Here is a 23,684-nt window from a genome sequence, read left to right as displayed (position 1 = left end):
GTCTCTGGTTGCTAATATCATCTATTAGTCATAGCTAACACCAAACCAGTGCCAAGCACAGAAAACATCAACCATCTCAGCCATGACATTCACTGTCTCTCTGAAACACTCACTCGCATTGAGAACACACACTCTAACAGGTTATGAAAACATAACAAGCAGTTTGATCAACAGCACAAGAGAGATTCCTTAGAAATGGGGGGTTTCTATTTGATGGTGGCTGTGATTAATGCTTGTATTCTATTATCTAAATAGAATACACAGACACGCTGTGTCCAGATAAGGCTTGAGTTAAATTATTCATCCAGGCACGGGCCAACAGATCGCAGGCACGTTAAGATGGGGAGCCATCTTTAAGAGAAGCAATCATTACATAGACACTTTGGGAGATTTTCACTTCTCACAGTCTGTTTCCACCATATGGGTCTGTTTTACTGTTACTGATACAGCTTTAACCTCACTGTGAGAGGTGTTTCCAGAATATGATGTAAGGCCCTGCTGTTGTAATTTGTGTTGTATATTGTGAACTTCCTCACTCAATTTATCAATCTTTTGAGATTGACTTAGCTATGCTAAGGCAGATTTAAAGAGAATAAGAAATCAAAATTGATTATATTTAATTTCTTAAAGGGATGGTTCACCCTAAAAATGTAAATTCTTTAATCAGGATGTTCACTAGGTTTTGGAGTACACCCCATGTTTCCTTTCAAAATATAATGTGTTGAATGTGAGCGAATGTGAACACGTTTGGCACATGCGCTCAATGACTGATTTGTGATACTGTTGTGATACTGATACAGTACATGCACTGATAATGCGAAATCAAATAATAAAATAGGGATATATGATTTCCTTTTAAGGCTTTAAAAGGTATGAATGGAATGAAATATAATGTTTTAAATGTTAAAATATTTCTAAAAACTAAAAGGTTTAGTTCACCCAAAAATGAAAATTATCCAATCATTTACACATTCATTTATAATATGACTTTCTTCTTTCAGCCAAACACAATCAGAGTTCTATAAAAAAATATCCTGGCTTTTCTAAGCTTTATAATGGGAGTGAATGGTACCTTAGATTTTGAAGCCCCAAAAAAGCGCATCCATCCATCAAAAAAGTTATCCATACGGCTCCAGGAAATTAATTAAGGCCATCTAAAGTGAAGCGATGCATTTTTTTGTAAGAAAAATATCCATATTTATAACTTTATAAACTATAATCACTGGCTTCCTGTAACAGCTGTCCGCATGTCAGGTTTACAATTACCCTGTTGTTTTGGATATACTTTATTTTATATAACATATGCCATTTTTGGGCATGAACATTAACCGAATGATGGCCCTTGCCCGTAATTTTGTTTCGAATTGTTGAAAGGAAATTTCAAATAAAAACACAGATTTTCTGTGTGATCATCACAACTAAGCCATTACAGTACATCATTTTGCTCACACAATCACAAAGCCATGACATATCGAAGATGCTTATGCTGCCTTCACGTGCTATCGGAATTATCGTAAATATGAGTTCTCCCACTCTGAAGCTGCACATGAATGATCCCTCAAGTCGTAATTACAAATGGCAAACTCTGAGATCATTTTGGTACCTGAGATTCCGAGATGGGAGGAATTCTAAACTTTCAACATGGTGGAGGAGAGTACAGTTTCTGTAGTGAATGACAGGTTTTGTTCATTTTTCTAAATGCAGCTAATTGTTTGCGTTTGTTGTTTTGGTCAAATTCATTTATGTAACAATTCTATGCATGTACATTTTTACACTGTGAAAATAGCTTGTATTTGACCAAAATTCCATTATCGTAAGCAAATTAACTGAGTGATATGTATTATGGTGTCAAAATAAAAGTTCCTCAAGAAATATGATTGAATGAACCTGGTGTCATCCATGTTTCCCGTTCTTTCCAACAACAAAGCACGTGGACACGACATACTTGTAATTACCACTTCAGAAGTGGGTAGTAGGATAATTCCAATAGCACATGAAAGCAGCATTAGATGATCTATTCCACAAACACACAGACAGCCTATTATGTATTCAGAGTTGTATGCATCTCGTTGTGTGGATGTGTGTTTAGAGTGCCGTTGACAGAGGAGTGGTGTAATGAGTGTAATGATTAAAGGCAGATTAAAACTGCATGAGGATTATGATGCTCATTTTCAGCCTCTGCTGTGCTAACTATCCAATAGTGCTGTATTTCATCCACTGCGCTAGTACATCTGTATGTATGTGTGTGTCTGTGTGTTTCTATCACAGGATCTTGACTGCTCTCTGGACTCTAATGGTGAAGCACGTGATACATATATGACCAGCCATGAACCTCTTCAGAGGTTAAATTAATCAGCAGTCAGGTGGCCAGCGTGAAAAATCCACCATTTCAAGGCCATTTCAGAGCATCATGTGACAGAGAAGGGCAAAGGTCATTTCTTGATAATTAACAGCAAAAAACAATACTTTGATGTGAATAATATCTTGTTAGACTTGATCTTTTGTCTTACTGAAATGGGTCTCATTTGAGCTAATAAATGTCTTCTGAATGAGTAAAATCCATTTCATCAAGACATATTTACTATTTTTAGCAGCTTTCGTATTTAAGTCACATAGTTTTTTCCTCAAATTAAATCTCAGTCGAAAAAAAAACTAATGCCACTGAATATTTCAATGAAGTTAATAGTCAAAATTATGATGCGGGCAATTACTAAGACAAATACCTCTGTGGTATGACAAGTGTTTCCAACCAAATGTCTATGCAATGCAAGTGGCATGCCTTCGATTACCATAGATAATGATTTTGACTTGTTTTTACAGGCAAGCAGTACTGTGTATAAAATTTTAAAATATGCAACAATTACACAATTTTTAAAGTATAATCACAACACAAAATAAACCTTGTGTTAAAATGAGACTGGTCGGGTGCAATCGCATACAAACATGTCTGTAAAGCTATACGTTTTTGACTTAAAACTCACTTTTATACACAGCTGCGGGACAGAGATCAAAATAATCCAGAATATTCCTTTAAATGATGATATAGGGAGGGATACAACTAACCAGACGTGTTTAATAGTTTGTTGGATGTATTTACGTAAAAAAAAGAAATGTCTATTTCACCACAAACTTGAATGATAAACTTGTCAGTCACATACTCTGTGTGTAAAACATGTAAGTGGGAAGTGAAGCATAGGCTAGACGGCAGGGTATAAAAGTCCTGCTGGATCATATTTCCCTCTGCTCCAAATCCCCAGCAGGACACAGACAAAGAGCCAACACGTTCATGAGCCATTACGCATTTATGAATTGAGCTTGTGGTGTGGTAATCGAGGCAGGCCATCGAGCCAACCAAGCAGGAACACACTGCCAGAGGACAGGAGAACTGTCAGTCACAAGGGCAACCAATAGCAGGGCGGAAGATTAACTTCCAGCAATAAATGTGTTATGAAACAATGATAAAACCATGATGAAAATCCTACATGTTTGTGAATAATTTTGCATGCAAGTTTATAAACAATATGTAGAACAGCAGGCAAAATACTGTTTTGCATGCAAGCATGTTGTCTTTAAAATAATAGCAAGTTTTTATGTGAAATTATACACAAAATATAGAATTTTGCATATATAGGCAAATTGACTTTCTGTACCATTTAAGTCAAAATAAAGACATGTTTGCATGCATTGCAACTGTATTCTTTTTAGGCTTTTATTTCACAGAGAGACAATATGCTTTTTTATGCCAAATTATTATTTATTTCAGCTACTGAACATAAAGACAATACGCTTGCATGCAATAAAGGGCTGGGCGATATGGTTACAAAAACTTAGCCCGACATGTATCAGCCTATTGACAATATTTGATATACATCTCAATAATTATATATTTGTTCTGAAATGGCATAAAATATGTTCTCATGACAAATCTTTAGTCATTTCCTTTTCTGTGAAACTTTGTTGCATTTTTTTATTTGTATAATAACTTGTAGCAGTTAAAATTATTTGGAATTGCGAGAAATTGTGAACCTCCAGCACTTTGCCTTCAAGTTCATAATCGACCTAGTCTCATAGAATGAACGTTAATATAACTACATTTTGCAAACTGACATTTACGTGCCACTTTCTGCATGTTTTGATGCAGTTTCCTGGTGACATCAACACTAGAGATGCTACAACAAATGTGCGTTTTATTCACTTTCACACAAATCACAAGTACAATGGCTGATTACTTTATAAAACACTTAATTTTACTCTATTACTCACACACTGCTCTGTTATAATATTGAAACAATTTTACTTTAAAATATCATTGGAAAAACTATACATTTTAACGCTTGTAGACATCTACATTTACACAATTATTCTGGTGTGATTAGCTTGCACAGTAGCTCACCGGATAGTGTGTTGGACTTTGGACTTGGAAGGCCGCAGTTTGAGCTCAGCCAAAGACATTCGAAACGAAACTGAAAGTAAAACTAAAGTAATGAGAAGAGACACAAAATGACGTGGTTGCTTCAGAAACGAATTTGCTATTTCTTTTTTGCTTTTAAAATGCTATCGCTTAGGTTTTGGCATTGGTTAAATGTAAGAATGTCTGTTTTGTTCACCTCACATTTATCATTTAGGACACTGTGGGTTAGCTTTAGGCTAAAGTTTTAGGTTAAGGAAGTATGTTTTACTCATTAAAACATCCATCTAAAATGTACCTTATAAACCTTGTCTGATTACAACATCACTTCACTTGTTTTGGAGCCCCCTATTGGACATTTCACTAGGAAACTGCAGCCAAATGTGTAATGAAGCACATCATTTTGTTTTAAAAAATGTTGCCATGTAGGGGTGGGCGATGTACCGGTAGATGCGATAAACAGGTAGAAATTTCACAACCGGTATACATTTCGGATTATCGTCTCTGGCAAGAATTTTAATTATTGTCTCTGACTTATTCTATTAACGTTACACATACGCACACATTCTGTCAGAGAAATGGAGGAGGAAGATGGAGCGGCTTCACGTGAGACTTGAAAAAGACAATTGAAGAAATATAGACAGGGGTTTCTGGAACTGACCATTTTTCGGCAGCCACCCAAGAGAAATTTACCATAATTTAACTTTGTCAGAGATAATAATTTAACTGCACAATATAACTGGCAAAAGTGTGGCAAAGAGCACTTTTTAAAAAATCTGTATCGGCCAATCTTAGCATTAAAAAAAGAATCAGAGATCGGTATTGGCCTCAAATTTCCTTATTGGTGCACCACTATCCTGAAGGATCGCAAAATTCGTCTAATGACGCACCCTTTGGGCAACATAGTTGCCAAATAAAAAGTTAATTCAAATAATTGCTATATTTACAATATTACTTAATTTTATATTGCCCAGCCCTAATGTAAAAGTATTATTATTATTATTATTTGGCTATTATTTTACATAAAGACATGCTTACATGAAATATTATTCTAAGATGATAACCAAAAAAACAGCATGTAAGCATGGTATATTTATGTAAAATAATTGCTAAAATGTATCAACCTAATATGAAACTGTAAATCTGCATGCATGGAACTAGGTATAGTACTTGCATACAAACCTCCATTTCAATTCTGTCTGTATTGGTTGGACAAAGTGGGCCCCTTAGGCATTTTAAAGAATACATCATTGCCAAGGGGTTACACTACAACAGATACTACAAGCTATGGCTCTCTAAACGGCAGAGAGATGCTTCAAAGATAATCCGCTTCTAAAAGAAATTCTTGTGCCCATGCTGAGAGAGCTGAGCTCTAAACATATGCAGATAACAACTGCAATGGATTTATCATGAGCATGCAATTTAATATCTTTCACATCTAGACGGAAATCCCTCTATGGAATAGATTAATAATCTACCAAAGTGGCGACATAAAAACCTCTTTTGATTGGTCTCTCTTGTTGCAGAGTAGGACAGATGTGCTATCGGCTACACCTTTCTTACCACCTTATATTTCAGCGAAACTAGGGTGCCGCCATTATTAACCTTGAATGTGGACCACTTCCAGTATCAGCCACTTCCAGCTATTTTACGATACAAAAATACTACATTATACTGCTTTATATTGCATTTTGCCATCATTTTATCAAACACAGTTGCAAAGGCCGAATGAATGAGAGATCAGGTGCTGACAGGACAGTGCTCCATGCCGTCTGACACGCCTCCACAAACTTTGCACAACCAGAGAGCAGAAAGCCGCTGGGCAAATGCTGCTTCAACTTCAATTACACCAAAACTGCATCTTGTTTCATCTTGGCAAATTAATAAACACCTTTTACTCTCCCTTTTTGTCAGAGAGCATTCTCGCTTTCTTAGCGGTGTATAGTAAACAGACACGCAGATCACACATTCAGCATGGCTTATGAAACATGGCCTTTGGAATTAAACTAATAAAGGCATCATCGGAGGTTTTGCAAGTAAATATGGAGGTTTACATGGAGACAAGAAACACTGCATCGTCACTATCTTGGTAAAGTAAGAAGCAGATTTTATTACCTTCAATGCAACACACAGCAACAAGTGAGATATTTACTTACTCTATAACTATAAATGCTGAAGTTAGAAAATTATTCCGACATTAGGCCATCATTCTGCTGTACATCCTGTGGTTGTGTGAGAGTTTATAAAATTATAACACTAAATTCTGGTATTATAACCTTCTAGTTATTTACATTGCAGTCAACAACACATTTGCTGGAAATGCAGTCATTGCTTACTTCCACAAGGCAAAATAAGGTGGATAAAATACAATGCTTTCAGAGAACAACATTATTTATTAACACAAATATAGCCATCAGGCATGATATAGTAATCAGTGACTGTGCGTCCAGAGTTTTCAAAACAATAGTTACTTTGAAAAATGACTGTGCTAAATATGATAATATTATATAAATATTATAATATTTATACAATGTTGCCATGTCGACATGGAAGTGGTTATTCGCTTAACATATACCATAACATATAACCAACATTTGCCCAAATTTTTTGATGACTAATGTAAGGCCCATTATGAGTTTGTTATCGGTGTTCTTCTGGGCTGATATTGTCTGAATTTCAAACACCTGTGAATTAATAACCCTGTAATTCAACACTGATGGCTTCGAAATGATACCTGGGGACTGACATCTGAACTATCTTTCATTAAGGCTTATTAATGGCAACTGTTGACGTACAGCTGAGATTAGATCTTGGCAGAGGCCCATGTCTTTCAAAATCCCTCAAAGTCTGGCACATGGGTTCCCAATTGCTATTCAAGTGTCTGTTCCTTCACTGGTGGAGAGTTTCAGGACGTGTTAAAGAGAGCTGAAGTGTAAACTCTTGAGAGTCTGTAGCTATGTGTTTGTGTGCGTTTGACCCTTCAGGAGGGTGCTAACATGCTGTGACACCGCAAAAGCCTTGAGTAAGTACATCTGAAGGTATTTTCAAAAAGGGTCGTAAAAGTATGAGCAGATGACTGGTGACTAATACTTTCATGCGCACACTTTCCGTATGTCTAGAAAAATTGGGCTGCATGCAGATAGTCAGTGCGTATGGTGCTGGTGACGTAATATGCGTCACACACACTGTGCGAGAGTTGTTGCAGTTTCCGGCAATTACTTTGGTCTTTGGTAGTTAAAGATCTGGGCAAGTAACCCTTAGGTTAAAGGTATGTTAAAAAGCCTGAAAGGGGAGATTCATAAAGTGGAGAGTCAGTGAGATCTGCTATCACCATAAAGTGCAACAGTGCACTTTTCAGCTGTCTTTTTTTCCGATTGGGGTTTCATAAATGTCTTTATAAAAATAATTCTAACAATTAACCAAACCAACCAGCTCTGAGGTGAAGCACAAAATTACAAACTGTGATTTGAAGCAAATAAGTATTTGAATATCGAATAAAAAATGACGTGGGCATGAACTACAATCCCATGAAGCACTGGGAATGACATAATCGAATTAAAATCTTTGGAAAACCCCGATCAGCCACAACATTAAAACCACCTGCCTAATAACGTGTAGGTCCCCCTTGTGCCGCCCAAACAGCTCTGACCTGTCGAGCCATGGACTCCACAAGACCTATGAAGGTGTCCTTTAAATTGCGAGGTAGGGCCTCCATTGATAGGACTTGTTGGTCCAGCACATCCCATAGATGCTCAATCGGATTGAGATTAGGGGAATTTGAGGGCCAAGTCAACACCTTGAACTCTTTGTCATGTTTCTCAAAACATTCCTGAACAATATTTGCAGTGTGGCAGGGCACATTATCTTGCAGAAAGAGGCCACTGCCATCAGGGAATACCGTTGCTATGAAGGGTGGTACATGGTCTGCAACAATCTTAAGGTAGGTGGTACATGTAAAAAAAAAAAAAAAAACATGAATGCAACAAATTTTATACAAATAAAAAGAAGTTTAAGAGACTCAATAGCATCATTCAAAGTGCATCACAGAAGTGGGTGAATCTTTCTCTTTAGCATTCATGAGTAGTTGTTTTTCACCTGGAATTCCACTATTAAAAGATATATATATATATATATTATATATATATATATATATATATATATATATATATAATTTTTTTTATTAATTTGAAATCACTGAAGCTGATGGCTTCAACAGGAGCATATACCATTTATTAACAACCTAATATTAAGGTTTTAAGTTATAATTAAAAATAATTTTCCTTAGGAAAATTAACTTGGACTGTTGTGCGCTATTGTGCCCTTGAGCAAGACCCTTTACCCCAGGATGCTCCAAGAGGTGCTGCTCCTGATTTCCTGTCGGTGTCTGTGATTTCCTGTCATGATTTTTTCAATGATGAGAATGTGCCTGACTTTAGTGTATTCGCTGAATTAAGACAGCTGTTCAGAGGGAGGAAACAGAAAGGAGCCCTGCCCACACCAGCACATCACCCTGAACACCCCAGAGACAGGCCCTGACAGCATCCACAGTCATGAATGACAGGCCCTGACAGCATCCACAGTCATGAATGTAACTCTGATTCTGCCAGATTTGTATGGAAAGATGAGAGCTGGAAAAGGTAGAGATCTAAAAGCTTGTGCTTTTATTCTGTGTCATTTCATGTATAGGGTATCAAAGAGGAACTGACAGATGTTATAGATCATAGCCTCTATAGTGAGCAACACACATCTGCAAAAACTTCCCATCTACAACTCAAGAAATTGGAATGAATAATGTTTTGTTGAGCATACCTGATCTATGCAGTAAATACAAGGCATTTACAACTTATCAAATTCAGTCTAGAGACGTGCACCATCCGCAACATTCAGGAAGCCACTAGTTGGATAACCATTTTCTATGTTCGTTGAAAAACAAAACCTAAAGTCTCTGAGCTCAGCATTCAACTAAAACCTCATGGTCAGAATTCTGTATTTGTATTTTTTATTCATTCAGTAGTTTTTTCCCCCCAAAACTGTACCAGGCTCTGGAAGATATATGTAAAACATTTGTATTACCGCCAGACAGGACTGTGACTTTTGCTTGGAAACCATTCGGAGAATCTGCAGAGTTTGCAGACTCGCTTTGACTGCTACCCCAAAAATAAACACAAAAACAAATCAACTCAGAATTGCAAGAAATCGATCGTTTCTAATTTGGATTCTGTTTCTCGATGCAACTTATAAGGCCTATGAAAAGTAGATGTTTTAGAGACCTAATTTTGGACTAGCACACTCTATAAACCATTGACACCAAATCTGAACACCTCTGATATGCTTCCGTTTAACCAATGTACAACATCTCAAACGAGGATGCCCAATAGGTCAGAAGGTTTTGCTCATCAGTGCGCAACCATCTAGAAATGGTGTTCTGTCTGCAATAAGCATGTTCACTATTAAGTGTGCACGCTACTTAGTTCTATGCAATGGTCCCATTTTTGTCTCACTCTACAGCATCCATACTCTCCAGCTTCCTCCCTGCCTTCTTTACGCACACACACACACACACACACACACACACACACTTACACACACACATAGAGTTCCTCATCAATAAGCGTGCGCTTTCACGTAATGCCCCTACACAGTGAAGGCATGCTATCCAATCTCCTAGAAGGGCTAGGCGTGACTGTGACTAATGATGGACTACATCAGCTGATGTTAGCATAAGAAAAAAAGAAAAGAAAAAGGGAAGGGGTGCTTATAATGTCCTCGGGAAAATCCCCCCTTACATTTGCAAACCTATTTCTGTTATGGGTGTATGATGCTCAGGAAACCGTTGCAACAAACACAAATATGAAGCTGAGGACATTTCAGCACCAAACAGCGGTGGACAGCACCCTCGCGATCAGAAGTCATGCTTTGACAGGGCTGTGAGCGCGCGAATGTTTATCTTTATGTATGTCTGTATGTGAATATATCTGTATTTGTATTGTATACTGTGTGTGTGTGTGTGTGTGTGTGTGTGTGTGTGTGTGTGTGTGTGTGTGTGTGTGTGTGTGTGTGTTATATGGGAATCCCCCTCCCATATACTGTTTTATGCCATCCCCCCTCGCGACAATCATCGCATAGGCTCGCTCGCGCGCGCGGAATATGCGCGCGAGAGAGGCGAAAACACGCCGAGAGGAATAATGAATACGTGACACACTGCAAAACTCACTGACATTTGCATGCAGTAACTGTGTGCATTTCATCACTCATTCCCTCCTGCTCCCGTGAGGCAGCAACGGCAGCGCTACAGCGATTTTTAACGGGAAGGCGGCGGTTGCATCCCACCGTTTATGACCAAAATTGGGGTGGTGAAGAGGGAGCGATCAATGAGGGCGATTAAAATGCATCTAAATCGCATGCAGTTAGTTAAAAGCCATTATCAGTAACATTGAAAGTCGTGTTTAAAATGCATCTCTGATTTAGCTGAGTGCATAAGTACAGCTGGATCTATTGCATGCAAGCTCGAGGTCTTTAAATATATCGGTGCATGTGTACAAATAAAGCCTCGGAGTAAACCCGAGATGCTGCTGTGCAGAAATCCATGGAGAAAAAAACCCCACTGCGTGACCAACTCCAAATACCAGCACGTTTACATATACCAGCACTATTCATATACCAAGCATGATAATATGAATGTAAAAAAGACATATGGCAGCGATCGGTGGGTTCATTCACAGATGTAAGTGGGTTTTCCTGCGTTCTGCTTTATGTTAGTTGGATGTCTTCTGTGCAAGGCATGAATAATTCATCACACAAACTGTTGTCTTGACACTGAGCTTTGCTGCATGACAGACCAAAGGCAGATCTCATATAGCAGGGTACATAATTGCACAGATGCATAATTGAATTAGACAACATATAGAAGAATAAACGCAGAGCTTTTGATCAGCGTCGCCTGCAAACGAGTTGAGGAACGCAAGTCGCACAGATAGAAATCACCACTGTAACATATCACCACCGCCACGACAGACCACAGCGGGCTACGGCATGAAAAATCAGACCAGGACGAGCGATGAGACGGAAAAGGAGCTAGTGTCATTTCGTATTTACCTGTTAATATTCCAACTCGGATTTGGTGGTCGTGGTTGGTTAAAATCATCCCGTCCGACGCCATGTTTAACAGCGCTCTCGCCCGCACTAAAGCCTGAGCAGAGCCGAGAGACGAGAGCATCGAACTCAGGGGGAGGAGTCAGGCGTGAGCAGCCGAACACTCGCTGTGAGGCATGAGTGAAAAGAAATATATCTTTCACAGCTTGTTGCCTGTGTTTGAGTTAAGGACATGGCTTGATATGTTTTTACATTACATTTATCATAGTATGTCCAGAAGATAATTTATATGATGAGCATGATATATTAGTGTGGACTCTTTCTTCTTTGTTCAATTTCTGCAGTAGCCTTTAAAAAAAAAGTTTCCTTTCTTCTTGGTGTCATTTCAGGTATTTCTTTTTTATTTTATTTTTCAACATTACTACTTTGAAGTGGCGAGATAAGGAATATCCTTTGAATATTTCTTTTAATAACTCCTACTGACAAGGAATTCTCTCAATTCTTGCCCTCATGCATCAGATGTGTATGACTTCTTCTGCAGCACACAAATTAAGATTTTAGAAGAATATTTCAGCTCTGTAGGTCCATACAATGCAAGTGAATGGGTGCCAAAATGTTGACACTCCAAAAAATCACATAATGGCAGCATAAAAGTAAGGCAGATGCTATTTGCACTAAGTGTAAAAAGCAACAAAAAGCATCTTCTTTGCACTACGTGCAAATAGCGTTAAATGCTATTTGTACACTAGTGCAAATAGTGGCAGATACTCTAACACCCCTGTTTAAATACTAACATACAGTATAGTGGCATCACTGCAGCATTTTTATTGTTTATTTGGAGTCCCACAGACACCCTACACCAACCCCTAACCCTACCTAATAAAAATTAACCATGGTTTTACAACAGTAACCATAGTATCATCACAGTATTTTTCTAGTAAAATCATAGTAACCACAAAATTAAACATGGTTACTATTAACTTCTATTAACAACATGTTACTGTAGTTACACCATGGTTAATACATCAGAACTATACAGTTTCCACCAAAACACATGATTACTACAATATTACTGCAGTAAAACCATGGTTCATTTTATCCAGATCAAATCCTCTCAACTCCCCGACCTTCACTGTTACCAAATCACTGCGAGAATTCTCTTTTATTTGTCTTTATTTATAAGTAGTATTATAGGAAATATTAAGAGTAGAGATATGGGAAAAAGTTTGTCAAGGGGAGGGATTCAAACCCAGATCTCCAGTGTGACAACACACACACATACCATCATTACACCCAGAGCTACTACAGCTACACATGGGGGTGCAGTTTGTCGTAAAATCCTGTTTCCACCAGACTATTGGAGTGCAAATAGTTAGTGTAAATGGCCTCTGCCAACAGGATGGGCTATTTGCAATTAGTGCAAATAGACACTTCGTAAAATCAATCCATATGTCTCCAGTGAAAAAATCCATATCATCTGAAGTTATATGATAGGTGTAGGTGAGAAACAGATAAATATTTATGTACATTTTTGCTAGAAATTCTTCATCCTGCCCAGTAGGTGGCATATTAATGTGAATCACCAAAAACCCTAAAGTTAAAGTGGATGCTGACTGAGCAGGGAGGAGAATTTGTAGGCCTAGTAAAAAAAGGACTTAAATATTGATCTGTTTCTCACCCACACCTATCAAACCGCTTCTGGAGACTTTGATTCAACCACTGGAGTCTTATGGATTACTTTCATGCTGACTTGTGCTATTTTTGGAGATTCAAAATGTTGGCACCCATTCACTTACATTGTATGGACTAAAAGAGCTGAGAAACTCTTCTAAAATATTTGTTTGTGTTCTGCTGAAGAAAGAAAGTCATACACATCTGGGATGGTATAAGGGTGAGTAAATGATGATAGAATTTTAATTTTTGGGGTGAACCATTCCCTCAAGAATCTTCTCCCTCCCTTTGCCCTTCAAGTTCTATTTAACCCAAATTGAAATACATTAAAAATGCATGAACTCTTGATTAGTGTACAACCGCACTAAAGACCCCCTTTACAAAAATCTGTTTTATTGCGCCAAAGTGTGTAATGATAGGGGGAATTGCCATATGCTGAACATTAACAGAGTATTATAATTGTTTTAAGATTTTTAATTAAAAAAAAAGTTTAAAAACTTGGCAAAAATTGGCCAAGTAAATCTCAATTGTCATTTGTTTCAATCACTTTTGGCATTTTGTAATGTCAACTATATTACAAGAATTTAGGATTTATTCTGCTTGTAGAAAACCAACAGTGTACATCATTGCAGTTACAATTTTAGCACAGGCTTATGTGATGTCCCAGCCTAGGCTGTGCCTGTTTGTGTGTGTGCTTGTGAGTGTGTGTGGTCATTTCAGATAGCGCTTTGGCTGAGGGGTGTTTAGAAGTGGGTGCTGGTTGGGGACAGAGTTCTCTCAGGGCACGGAGTTGCACCATGGCATTGCTCTGAGTTCCAGTCTAGCACCCAATTTTGCGTTGTTTCTATTTATTTTTTGATTTGTTTGTACACATTCAGATATGCAGCACTAAATTTGCCTCATGCGCTTGAAAAACACTACTGATTAACATTTATACTGCCTTGCATTACATTTCATGGTTTGTTCGTTTATGTTAAAATAAATGCATTTTTATTTCTTTTTAGAAATGTTGGTCTCCCTATTTGATACAGCCTTCGAGCCGGATTGTAAAACCTATTTCACAAATGATTCTCTATTGCCTTTTCCAGTTGTCAAAATGGGCAAAATCTGCACATCAATTGCATCAAATCTATTCCTTACCACTAATGTCAAACTATTTGCTGCAGTTTTACAGGGGTTTAGGAAGGTGCCGTAATAGATATTTCTTCCATCTAATATTTTAGGGGAAAATTATGCAATAGGATTTTTTAACATTGGGGGCCTTTAACACCATTGTTCCCTATCATATAAAGTTATGTTAGTAAACTTATTTGAATAGGTAATATATCGGTAGTCAACATTATGCCACAAATGCTGTTGACTGAGAATAACTTGTATTGAACCCAGAATATTACTTAAACATTATTGACTTCCTGTGTTATGGACACAGATGAGGTGGAATTATGAAAGATTTATTTTATTCTATTTTAAAGAGAAAAGCAATTTCCCTCTCAACTCTCTAGAAGCGTTCCCATTGTAAGTCTCAAGTCGCTGGTGTGGTGATCTCAGCTGGTTTAAGGAGGTCTAGCTTTTCTTCCAGCCTAGTGCTCAGCTGGTTTAACTGCTTAGCTAGTCTCGCAATCTGACTTGCTGAACAGTGCCCATAAACCAACAAACACACCAGCCTGACCAAAACTGGAAAACCAGCTCAGACCAGCAAACCAGCTGATGCCAAGTCTTTCCCCTTTCTCCCAATAGAGAATGACATGGTGGTCACTCACCTTCAGCATTCCTCTAGAGGGCATTTTGCTAACCATTAAAGGTGGATGTTTACTGATTATATTATTGCTGTGTAGGTTGTCTTTGAGATGGAGCTCGGTGAAGGAATCATGGGGAATTGGTACCTGTATTAGAAATTAATTACACACTTTATTGCATCACAGAATCACTAGCTGAGATAATGGGTTTGACACTAAGTTGCACAGCTCCAGTGGAAACACTCTTGCTTTATTAACAGGAGCACAAGAGCACTATGGGAAATACCAAGAAAGGCAGTGGAGAAGCTTGAGTCATATCCATTAAAGGGATAGTTCACTCTAAAATGAAAATTCTGTCATCGTTTACTCACCCTCATGTTGTTGTTAAAAACTGTATGGCTTAGGCAATGTCCACACATATAAATTTCCGTTTGAATACACATTGATTGTGTTACATTTACACCTCATATCCACACTAGAACAGTGATTTCTTCCACCGAAAATGGAGCACTTAAAAAATGATCTACATTACTGCATACTTTGGAAAACAATGATTTTGGAATATAATATAATGAAAGTGAATGAGGACTGTCAAGCTGCAAAATAAAAAAATTAAAAAGCACAATAAAAGTATTCTAAAAGTCATCCATACAACTTGTGCACTATATTCCAAATCCATCCGATATCTATTTTATGAGGAGCACACCAAAATGTCGATATTCAATGAAAATCTTTACATTCACCCTAGATCTTCATGAGAGTTTGAGATTTGTGTCTGTTTTGTGAACGAATCACTCCTTTGAGTAGGATCTTTTAAGCAATTTGATTAATCCAGTTAAAAAAAACAGTCTGAATGATACAGTATATTCAGAGTCTTTATTTTTGGATGAACAATTTCTCAATGGTTAGACATGAATGTTTGCTATGGTGGTCTTCTTTTTGCTGCTGTTGCAAGGGTCGGAGCAAACATTTTCAGACAAACTTGGCTGATTCTAGATCAGTTTCCACCAACACTATACAGGAAGTCAGACTTTTCTGGAGTTGAGTGAAAAGTCGGCATGTCAGCAAAGGCCTTGTATAGGGCAACAGTTCTCTGCAGGTCATTATTTAAGCATTCTTAATTGGCAGCAACCTCAAGCTAACAAAATGAGTGGCTGTTTTCTGCTGGCAGAGCACAAAAACACTCTTTATCATGATCCATGTCTGCATCTCTTAAGTATCCATATTAATCAACAACAACATTCTTACCAACACTAATTAAAGCACCTGAAGCTATATGGTTGCTATAGATGTCCCTAAATGAGACTTCCTTGCTAGCAAATAGTGTTGTTGAGTACTGAAGGATATTTTAACCTCTCAAAAGGTGATTTATTGCTATATATTAATGCAAGTTGTGGATATAACATTGCAATTTGCATTTTAACTTGAAGTGGAAGCCAGAGAAGGCAATAGTAATTGGCATTTGCCAGATATTACTCTTTATCTCTATTACCCCATAACTCTAGTATTTTGCAAGCAGTGTCTTAACTTATGGCCCTCTTCTACTTTACAGTGGTGTATTGCAATAACAGAGGATAGCCTTCCCTTCCTACTATGGCTGTCTTGAACATTTCCCACTGTTAGCACTCTATGAGGAAAGCCTTAGCTCTATTAGATGAGACTGCTCTCCAATTCACACATATGCAGGCAGAATTTTAACCAACCTGACTTCCAAGTAGGCTGTACACCCTCTTCCCAAGACCATTCCCCTCTTCCTTGCATTCTCTCACCTCCCTCATCCCCTCAATATTTTTCTATCCCAAGATTGTCTTTTCATCAGTCCTCTCTCTCTCTCTGTTTCCATGCTGGTCCCAGCTGATTTATGCTGTTTAATAGTGGTGGACTGCCATAGCCATGCTGTTCAACAGCAAATCAAAAGCTACAAAAGCTGGCTGCTGATGCTGCTGGTCAACTAAGGACTTTATTATAATACAAATCATAATTTAGTCATAATTTACTCACCCTCATGTCGTTCCAAACTTGTATGACTTTTATTTTTATGCGGCCACAAAAGCAGATGCTTTAATTAATATCAAAGCCTGTCTAACATATACAATGCCAGTGGATATAGGGACTAAAACGGTTCAAAGAATGAAAACGAAAAACAAAAACCAACTAAATTTTTAGCAGAATGTAACCGAATATCAATTATTCTGGAGTGAAAACGTTATTTTTAAATGCTGGTAACTGGTTATAACCAGTTAATTTTGATTAATGAAACTAAAGGCCAAATGGTTTATCACAGCACATTTTTGTAATTACACCACTTCAAAAAATGAAACGTGCTCTGATACTGAAGGAAACTGCTGCATCACATTTATTTGCATAATTCCCCATGTGGATGACACATTCTCTATATCAAGACCTTTTTAACAACTATGCATAACTACTACATATATATGCACAGCTACAGGGAAAACATTATTAGAGGCAATGTTGGGTGACGTTACTTTTAAAAGTAACTTGTTAGAATATTGCGTTACTTTGCAGCAAAGTCCAACATTCGAACCTGCATCATATCTGTCATCATATCGACAATGTCAGAGTCAACTTAAGATGTTTTTAAAAAGTCATGATAAAATTCAGGGGGGAATGCCAGTGTAACATATTCAAGGAACAAGTCTGATGAAATAAATATTTTTCCAATGAAGTCGTCTGCAGCTTGTTTTAAGTTGATCCACGGTGCAGTGCGTACAGATGCCACAACTTTAAAGGCGCATGTTGATGCAAAATGAATGGAATCGTTTTTAATGCTAACAAAATATCATAAAAACGGTAGAAATTTCTAGAAACATAGAAATTAAGTCATTATCTCTGAGTACACAATTGATGTAGAACGTTGCTCGGAGCCACTGATCCAGATTCAGCTCTTCTCATCCCATTTAACACGGAGCAGTTCAGATGCATAAGTCAGTGAATTGAGTGAGTATTTCACTCTGTGTATCATGTCGTGGCCAGTGGAAGACTAGTCTTATGATCCCTCTGTCTAAACACATTTACTGATTTTTTAATGCAGTGTTTATTAACACATGAATGAACCGTGTTTCACTCAACCGAATGTTGACCTTATATTGATTGACAGGCAATGTCTGTATCTAAAATGTTTTTGATTGCCTGTTTTACCTGCAAGGCGGGACTTCCTTTCCACATCCATTAACTGTTGGGTGTTAGAGCTTCTTGGTTGGTCGTTCCAATTTCTCCTATTAATTTAAATAGAAGTGACTTATCTCTGCTAAATGGTCTCTGGCCTCACACTCTATAGAACTACAATGGCAATCCTGCACTACGTCTCCTCTGTGAAGTTTGCACAGTTTTACCCCTGATTTCTCACAATACAGGGAGAGTAGAGGTGTACAAAAGCAACGCATTACTTTATTGAAATGTAACTCAGATATTATGGTCTAAAATAAAAAAATATTGTGTTACTTTACTCGTTACTCGAAAAAAGTAATCTGATTGCATAACGCGCGTTACTTTTATCGCGTTACCCCAATACTAAATAGAGATACAGTAAAAAAGTACTTTTCTCAGTTGTTTTCAACTCTTCACTGAATTATTGTTAGATATGATGCATTCATTCAGATTTGATGCTGTCAGGTTTTGACTGAGAAACAGATCTGTAAATATAATTATACTGTTAATATAATATAACTGTTAATTAATTGCTTGTTATGATTTCTCTGCAAATTAATCCACCACACAGGGAAACAATTTATTGCTTATTTTAGTGAGGCAAGTGGCTTATTTTGGGATTGTTTTCCAAATCATGTTGCTTGTTTCTCTTGAGAGATCTGGCAATGCTGCAATAGGTATTTCATCCACCCCTTAGAGTACTTTTGTTTTAAAAAGAACGTTATTAACCATTCTTTTGTTTTTTTTCTAACCGGTAACCTTCTGGAAAGAAGGCTGCAGAACTCCTGAACCAGAATGAAAAAAACACAGTTCCCCGTCTGTCGCTCTCTCCACGTTGTGTCGGAGAAGCGACACTAGGGGTCTCTCTTGAGCGCCGAATATGCCTCTGATCCATTGAAAAAAGGCCAATGAGAAGTTGGCAGTCAGTATTTGCATACCCCGCCCCCGGACATACGGGTATAAAGGCGAGGCAAATACTAGAGTTCATTCAGAAATTTTCTTCGGAGCCGATGGTTGTACATGCTGTTTGCAGTGAAACACACCCGTTCCTGTATTCCTCTAACGCTACTGCATGCTGTTGGATTGAGGGCGCATTACAGCGGCGATTCTTCTCCTTGCACGGCAGTGCATCCGTCCCCCAGCACGCTTGTTGACTCCCGTCCGTGCTCGAGGCAACAGCAGCTCGCCTCACAGCCAGCTTGCCTATCCTCTAGAGCTAGAAGTGGATGAGCTCGCCGCTGCATCGGAGAGCGTGGCGTCTGATGCGGATGACTCCCTTGGGCTGCCGCCTTCGGGCTAGCACGCCCAAGCCGAGGCTGACGCTCAGATGTCCGACATGCTTTCCCGGGCCGCCGCCAGCATGGGTTTGGACTGGCACCCCCCGTCCTCCCCACAGCCATCGCGGTTGGACGACTGGTTCCTAGGGTCCGGGCGCCGCTCACAGCCGCGCCCCTCCCGGTTTCGTTTTTCCCGGAAGTGCACGATGAGCTGACGTCGCTGTGGAGGGCACCGTTCACCACAAAACATCACAAAGCCACACGCTCATCCGCTCTCGCTACCCTCGACGGCGGAGCGGCCCACGGGTACACGGCGATCCCCCCGATGGATAGGGCTGTTGCGCTCCATCTATGCCCCGGAAACCCTACCACCTGGCGCGGTCGCCCTGTACTCCCTTCCAAGGCCTGTAGGACAACATCCTTGCTGACAGCGAAGGCCTACAGCGCCGCCGGAACTGCTGCTTCTGCCTTGCACGCCATGGCCCTCCTGCAAGTCCACCAGGCCAAGGTGCTCAAAGAACTGCACTTGGGTAGCCCTGATCCCCCAGATCTCAACAGTCCCGGCACGCTGGATGCGGCCTCAAGCCTGCCTCCAGCCCCACGACTGTCCCCCGGCCGGCCGGTTCTGACGAATCCAGAGGACGCCACTACAGGACCTCTTTCTCAGTCACCAACCCGCCCCCTGACGGATGTGCGGAGCAAGGTAAGTGCTTTGAATTTTTTCTCAGCACCAGAGCCTCGGGACGTGGCCGTGCCTCCCGACGGCGTATTACCTGCTCCACCCCCCTGCGAAGCCCCGCCGGGTACGTCAAAAATAACCGTCCCCTTGGTGCCCCTAGCACGGAGATTGGATGCCTGGTTTTCACTTCCCAACCCGTCTCGCTGGCTGGCCCGGACCATCCGACTCGGTTACGCGATTCAGTTTGCCAGGCCCCCGCCCCCCTTCACGGGTGTCCGCTTTACCTCAGTGCATGGCCAACATGCCAAATTCCTGCACGCGGAGATCGCTACTCTTCTACTCAAAGACGCGATAGAGCCTGTCCCTCCAACCGAAATTAAGAAGGGTTTCTACAGCCTTTACTTCATTGTACCCAAGAAAGGCGGCGGCTTACGACCAATCTTGGACCTGCGAGTTTTCAATCGAGCGCTGCTCAAACTCCCGTTCAAAATGCTCACGCACAAATGCATCTTGACAAGCGTCCAACACCTAGATTGGTTCGCAGCGGTAGACCTGAAGGACGCGTACTTCCACGTCTCAATCTTGCCGCGACACCGACCTTTTCTACGGTTCGCGTTCGATGGCCAGGCGTTCCAGTACAAAGTCCTCCCCTTCAGCATGTCTCTGTCCCCTCGCGTCTTCACGAAAGTCGCAGAGGCAGCTCTTGCCCCGCACCGAGAAGCCAGCATCCACATACTCAACTACCTCGACGACTGGCTCATATTGGCCCACTTCCGAGATTTACTATGCGCTCACAGAGACCAGGTGCTCAGGCACCTCAGCCGCTTGGGGCTTCAGGTCAACCGAGAAAAGAGCAAGCTCACCCCGGTCCAGAGCATCTCCTTTCTCGGCATGGAGTTAAACTCAGTCTCAATGTCCGCGCGTCTCACCAACGAGCGTGCACAGTCGGTGCTGAAATGCCTCGCCAAATTCAGGCCAGGCACAACGGTCCCTTTAAAACTCTTCCAGAGGCTCCTGGGGCATATAGCATCCTCCACCGCGACCACGCCGCTGGGGTTGATGCATATGAGACCGATTCAGCACTGGCTTCAGACTCGAGTCCCGAGACGAGCATGGCGCCACGGCACGCACCGTGTGACGATCACCCACGCCTGCCGAAAAACACTACAACCCTGGACAGACCTCTGCTTTCTACGGGCAGGAATGCCCCTGCAGCAGGTGTCCCGATGCGTCCTGGTCACTACCGACACCTCCAGATTGGGTTGGGGCACCGTATGCAAAGGGCACGCAGCCGTGGGCCGTTGGAGAGGGGCCCCGCTGCGCTGGCATATCAATTGCCTAGAGTTGTTGATTGTCTTCTTTGCCCTGCGGCGGTTTCTCCCGTTAATTCGAGACAAACACGTCCTAATCAGGTCAGACAGCACCACCGCGGTAGCGTACATAAATCGCCAAGGCGGCGTACGCTCCCGCCACATGTCACGACTCGCCCGTCGTCTCCTCCTTTGGAGCCAGCAGCGACTCCGGTCGCTGCGTGCCACTCACATCCCGGCAAGCTCAATGTGGTAGCGGACACACTGTCACGACAGAGCTTACCCAGTGGAGAGTGGAGGCTCCACCCCCAGTCGGTCCAGCTGATTTGGGAACGGTTCGGCAGAGCCCAAGTAGACCTGCTTGCCTCCCGAGAGACCTCCCACTGCCCGCTCTGGTACGGCCGAACAGAGGCTCCCCTTGGGACAGACGCGCTGGCGCACAGCTGGCCCGCGGGGCTACGCAAGTATGCTTTTCCCCCAGTGAGCCTTCTTGCACAGGTGCTGTGCAAGGTCAGGGAGGACGAGGAACAAGTCACACTAGTGGCTCCCTACTGGCCCAACCGGGCCTCGTTCTCGGACCTCGTGCTCCTCGCGACAGCCCCTCCCTGGCGTATTCCCCTGAGGAAGGACCTTCTTTCTCAGGGGCAGGGCACGCTCTGGCATCCGCATCCAGACCTCTGGAAACTCCACGTCTGGTCCCTGGACGGGACGCGGAAGATCTAGCCGGTCTACCACCTACCGTCGTAGACACGATCAACCAAGCCAGAGCCCCTTCTACCAGGCAGCTTTACGCCCAGAAGTGGCGCCTGTTCGCAGATTGGTGTTCTTCCAGGGCCGAAGACCCACAGAGGTGCGCAGTTAGGTCAGTGCTCTTATTCCTGCAGGAGAGGCTGGAGGGGAGGCTGTCCCCTTCCACCCTAAAGGTGTATGTCGCTGCTATCGCGGCTCACCACAACGCAGTAGACGGTAAGTCTCTTGGTAAGCACGACTTAATCATCAGGTTCCTAAGAGGCGCCCGGAGGTTAAATCCCTCCTGGCCAAGCCTGTTCCCCTCCTGGGACCTCTCGGTAGTCCTCGCGGGCCTCCAGAGACCTCCCTTCAAGCCGCTAGAATCAGTTGGACTCAGGGCCCTCTCCCTTAAGACGGCCCTGCTGATCGCGCTCGCTTCCATCAAGAGGGTCGGGGACCTGCAAGCGTTCTCTGTCAGCGACACTTGCCTGGAGTTCGGTCCGGCAGACACTCATGTGATCCTAAGACCGCGACCGGGCTATGTGCCCAAGGTTCCTACCATGCCCTTCAGAGACCAGGTAGTGAACCTGCAAGCGTTGCCCCGGGAGGAGGCAGACCCAGCCCCTTCGTTGCTGTGTCCGGTACGTGCTTTGCGTACCTACCTGGACCGCACGCAGAGCTTCAGACGCTCTGAGCAGCTCTTTGTATGCTTTGGGGGACAGCGGAAAGGAAACGCTGTCTCCAAACAGAGGCTTTCCCACTGGGTTGTAGATGCCATTTCATTGGCTTATCACACACAGGCCGTGCCCCCACCCTTGCGGGTCCGAGCTCACTCGACAAGGAGTGTTGCGTCCTCGTGGGCACTGGCTAAGGGTACCTCCCTGGCAGACATTTGTAGAGCAGCGGGTTGGGCGACACCCAACACCTTTGCGAGATACTACAATCTCAGGGTTGAACCAGTTCATCCCATGTTTTCTCAGGTCCGAGCCAGTAGAACTCGGTAACACGCTGATGGGCTTGCCGGGTGAATTGCTTGCGTATACGGCCTTTCCCTCGCTTGAGGTAAAACAGTGCGTCTTTTTTCCCAGGAGACTCCACTCAACGTGAATCCCTGGTTGATTCCTCCCTAGCCCTCATGGGTCCGCAGTTCGGCGGAGGAACTTGCCGACCCAAGCCACTGCGGGTACCCTGATGGCTACCCTGTACTGGTATAGGTGCTCCACAGAGTAAGGGCCTCCTACGCGGACTCCCCCTGTGTGTATTTTCCACGATACGGTCCCCTTACGAGCAGACCCGCATTTTCCTTGGGTAAGTTTCGGCTGCCCCCCGGTCGCCGTGTGTAGCAACTCCACCCTCGCTGAGGCTGGATCTGCCACCGCGCCACTTCCACGTGTCGTCTAAGAACACATGTGACGTATTCACCACCATACCTCCCCAGTTGGGCAGGGGTGGTCTCCGCGGGTCTTCCCCCCCTGAAAATAGGGGAAACTGGGTAAGACCCCCTTCCCTCAGTGTGTGTAAGGGCCCCGGCTGTCTATTGCTCTATGCAAGAAACATAGAGAGAAAAGAGGCCCAGCCAGGCTTGGCCCGTACCCAGGTTGGCAAGCATCG

General features: G+C 41.9%; 1 protein-coding gene across 11 annotated transcripts in view; it reads right to left on the bottom strand.

Moving 5' to 3' along the window:
* The window catches only part of LOC127662550 (gephyrin-like), a 127,080-nt gene extending 115,476 nt beyond the window's left edge, over positions 1-11,604 (bottom strand). For all 11 annotated transcript variants that reach the window (XM_052153776.1, XM_052153779.1, XM_052153778.1 and 8 more), the window contains exon 1: positions 11,504-11,604. In XM_052153776.1, coding sequence (XP_052009736.1) covers positions 11,504-11,567 — 64 coding nt within the window. In that variant the 5' untranslated portion in view covers positions 11,568-11,604. The remainder of the gene's footprint in view (positions 1-11,503) is intronic.
* Between the last annotated feature and the right edge of the window lie 12,080 nt (positions 11,605-23,684).

The sequence above is a fragment of the Xyrauchen texanus genome, chromosome 22 (genome assembly GCF_025860055.1).
Source record: "Xyrauchen texanus isolate HMW12.3.18 chromosome 22, RBS_HiC_50CHRs, whole genome shotgun sequence".
NCBI classification, from domain to species: Eukaryota; Metazoa; Chordata; class Actinopteri; order Cypriniformes; family Catostomidae; genus Xyrauchen; species Xyrauchen texanus.
This window is presented reverse-complemented; position numbering and strand designations above follow the sequence as displayed.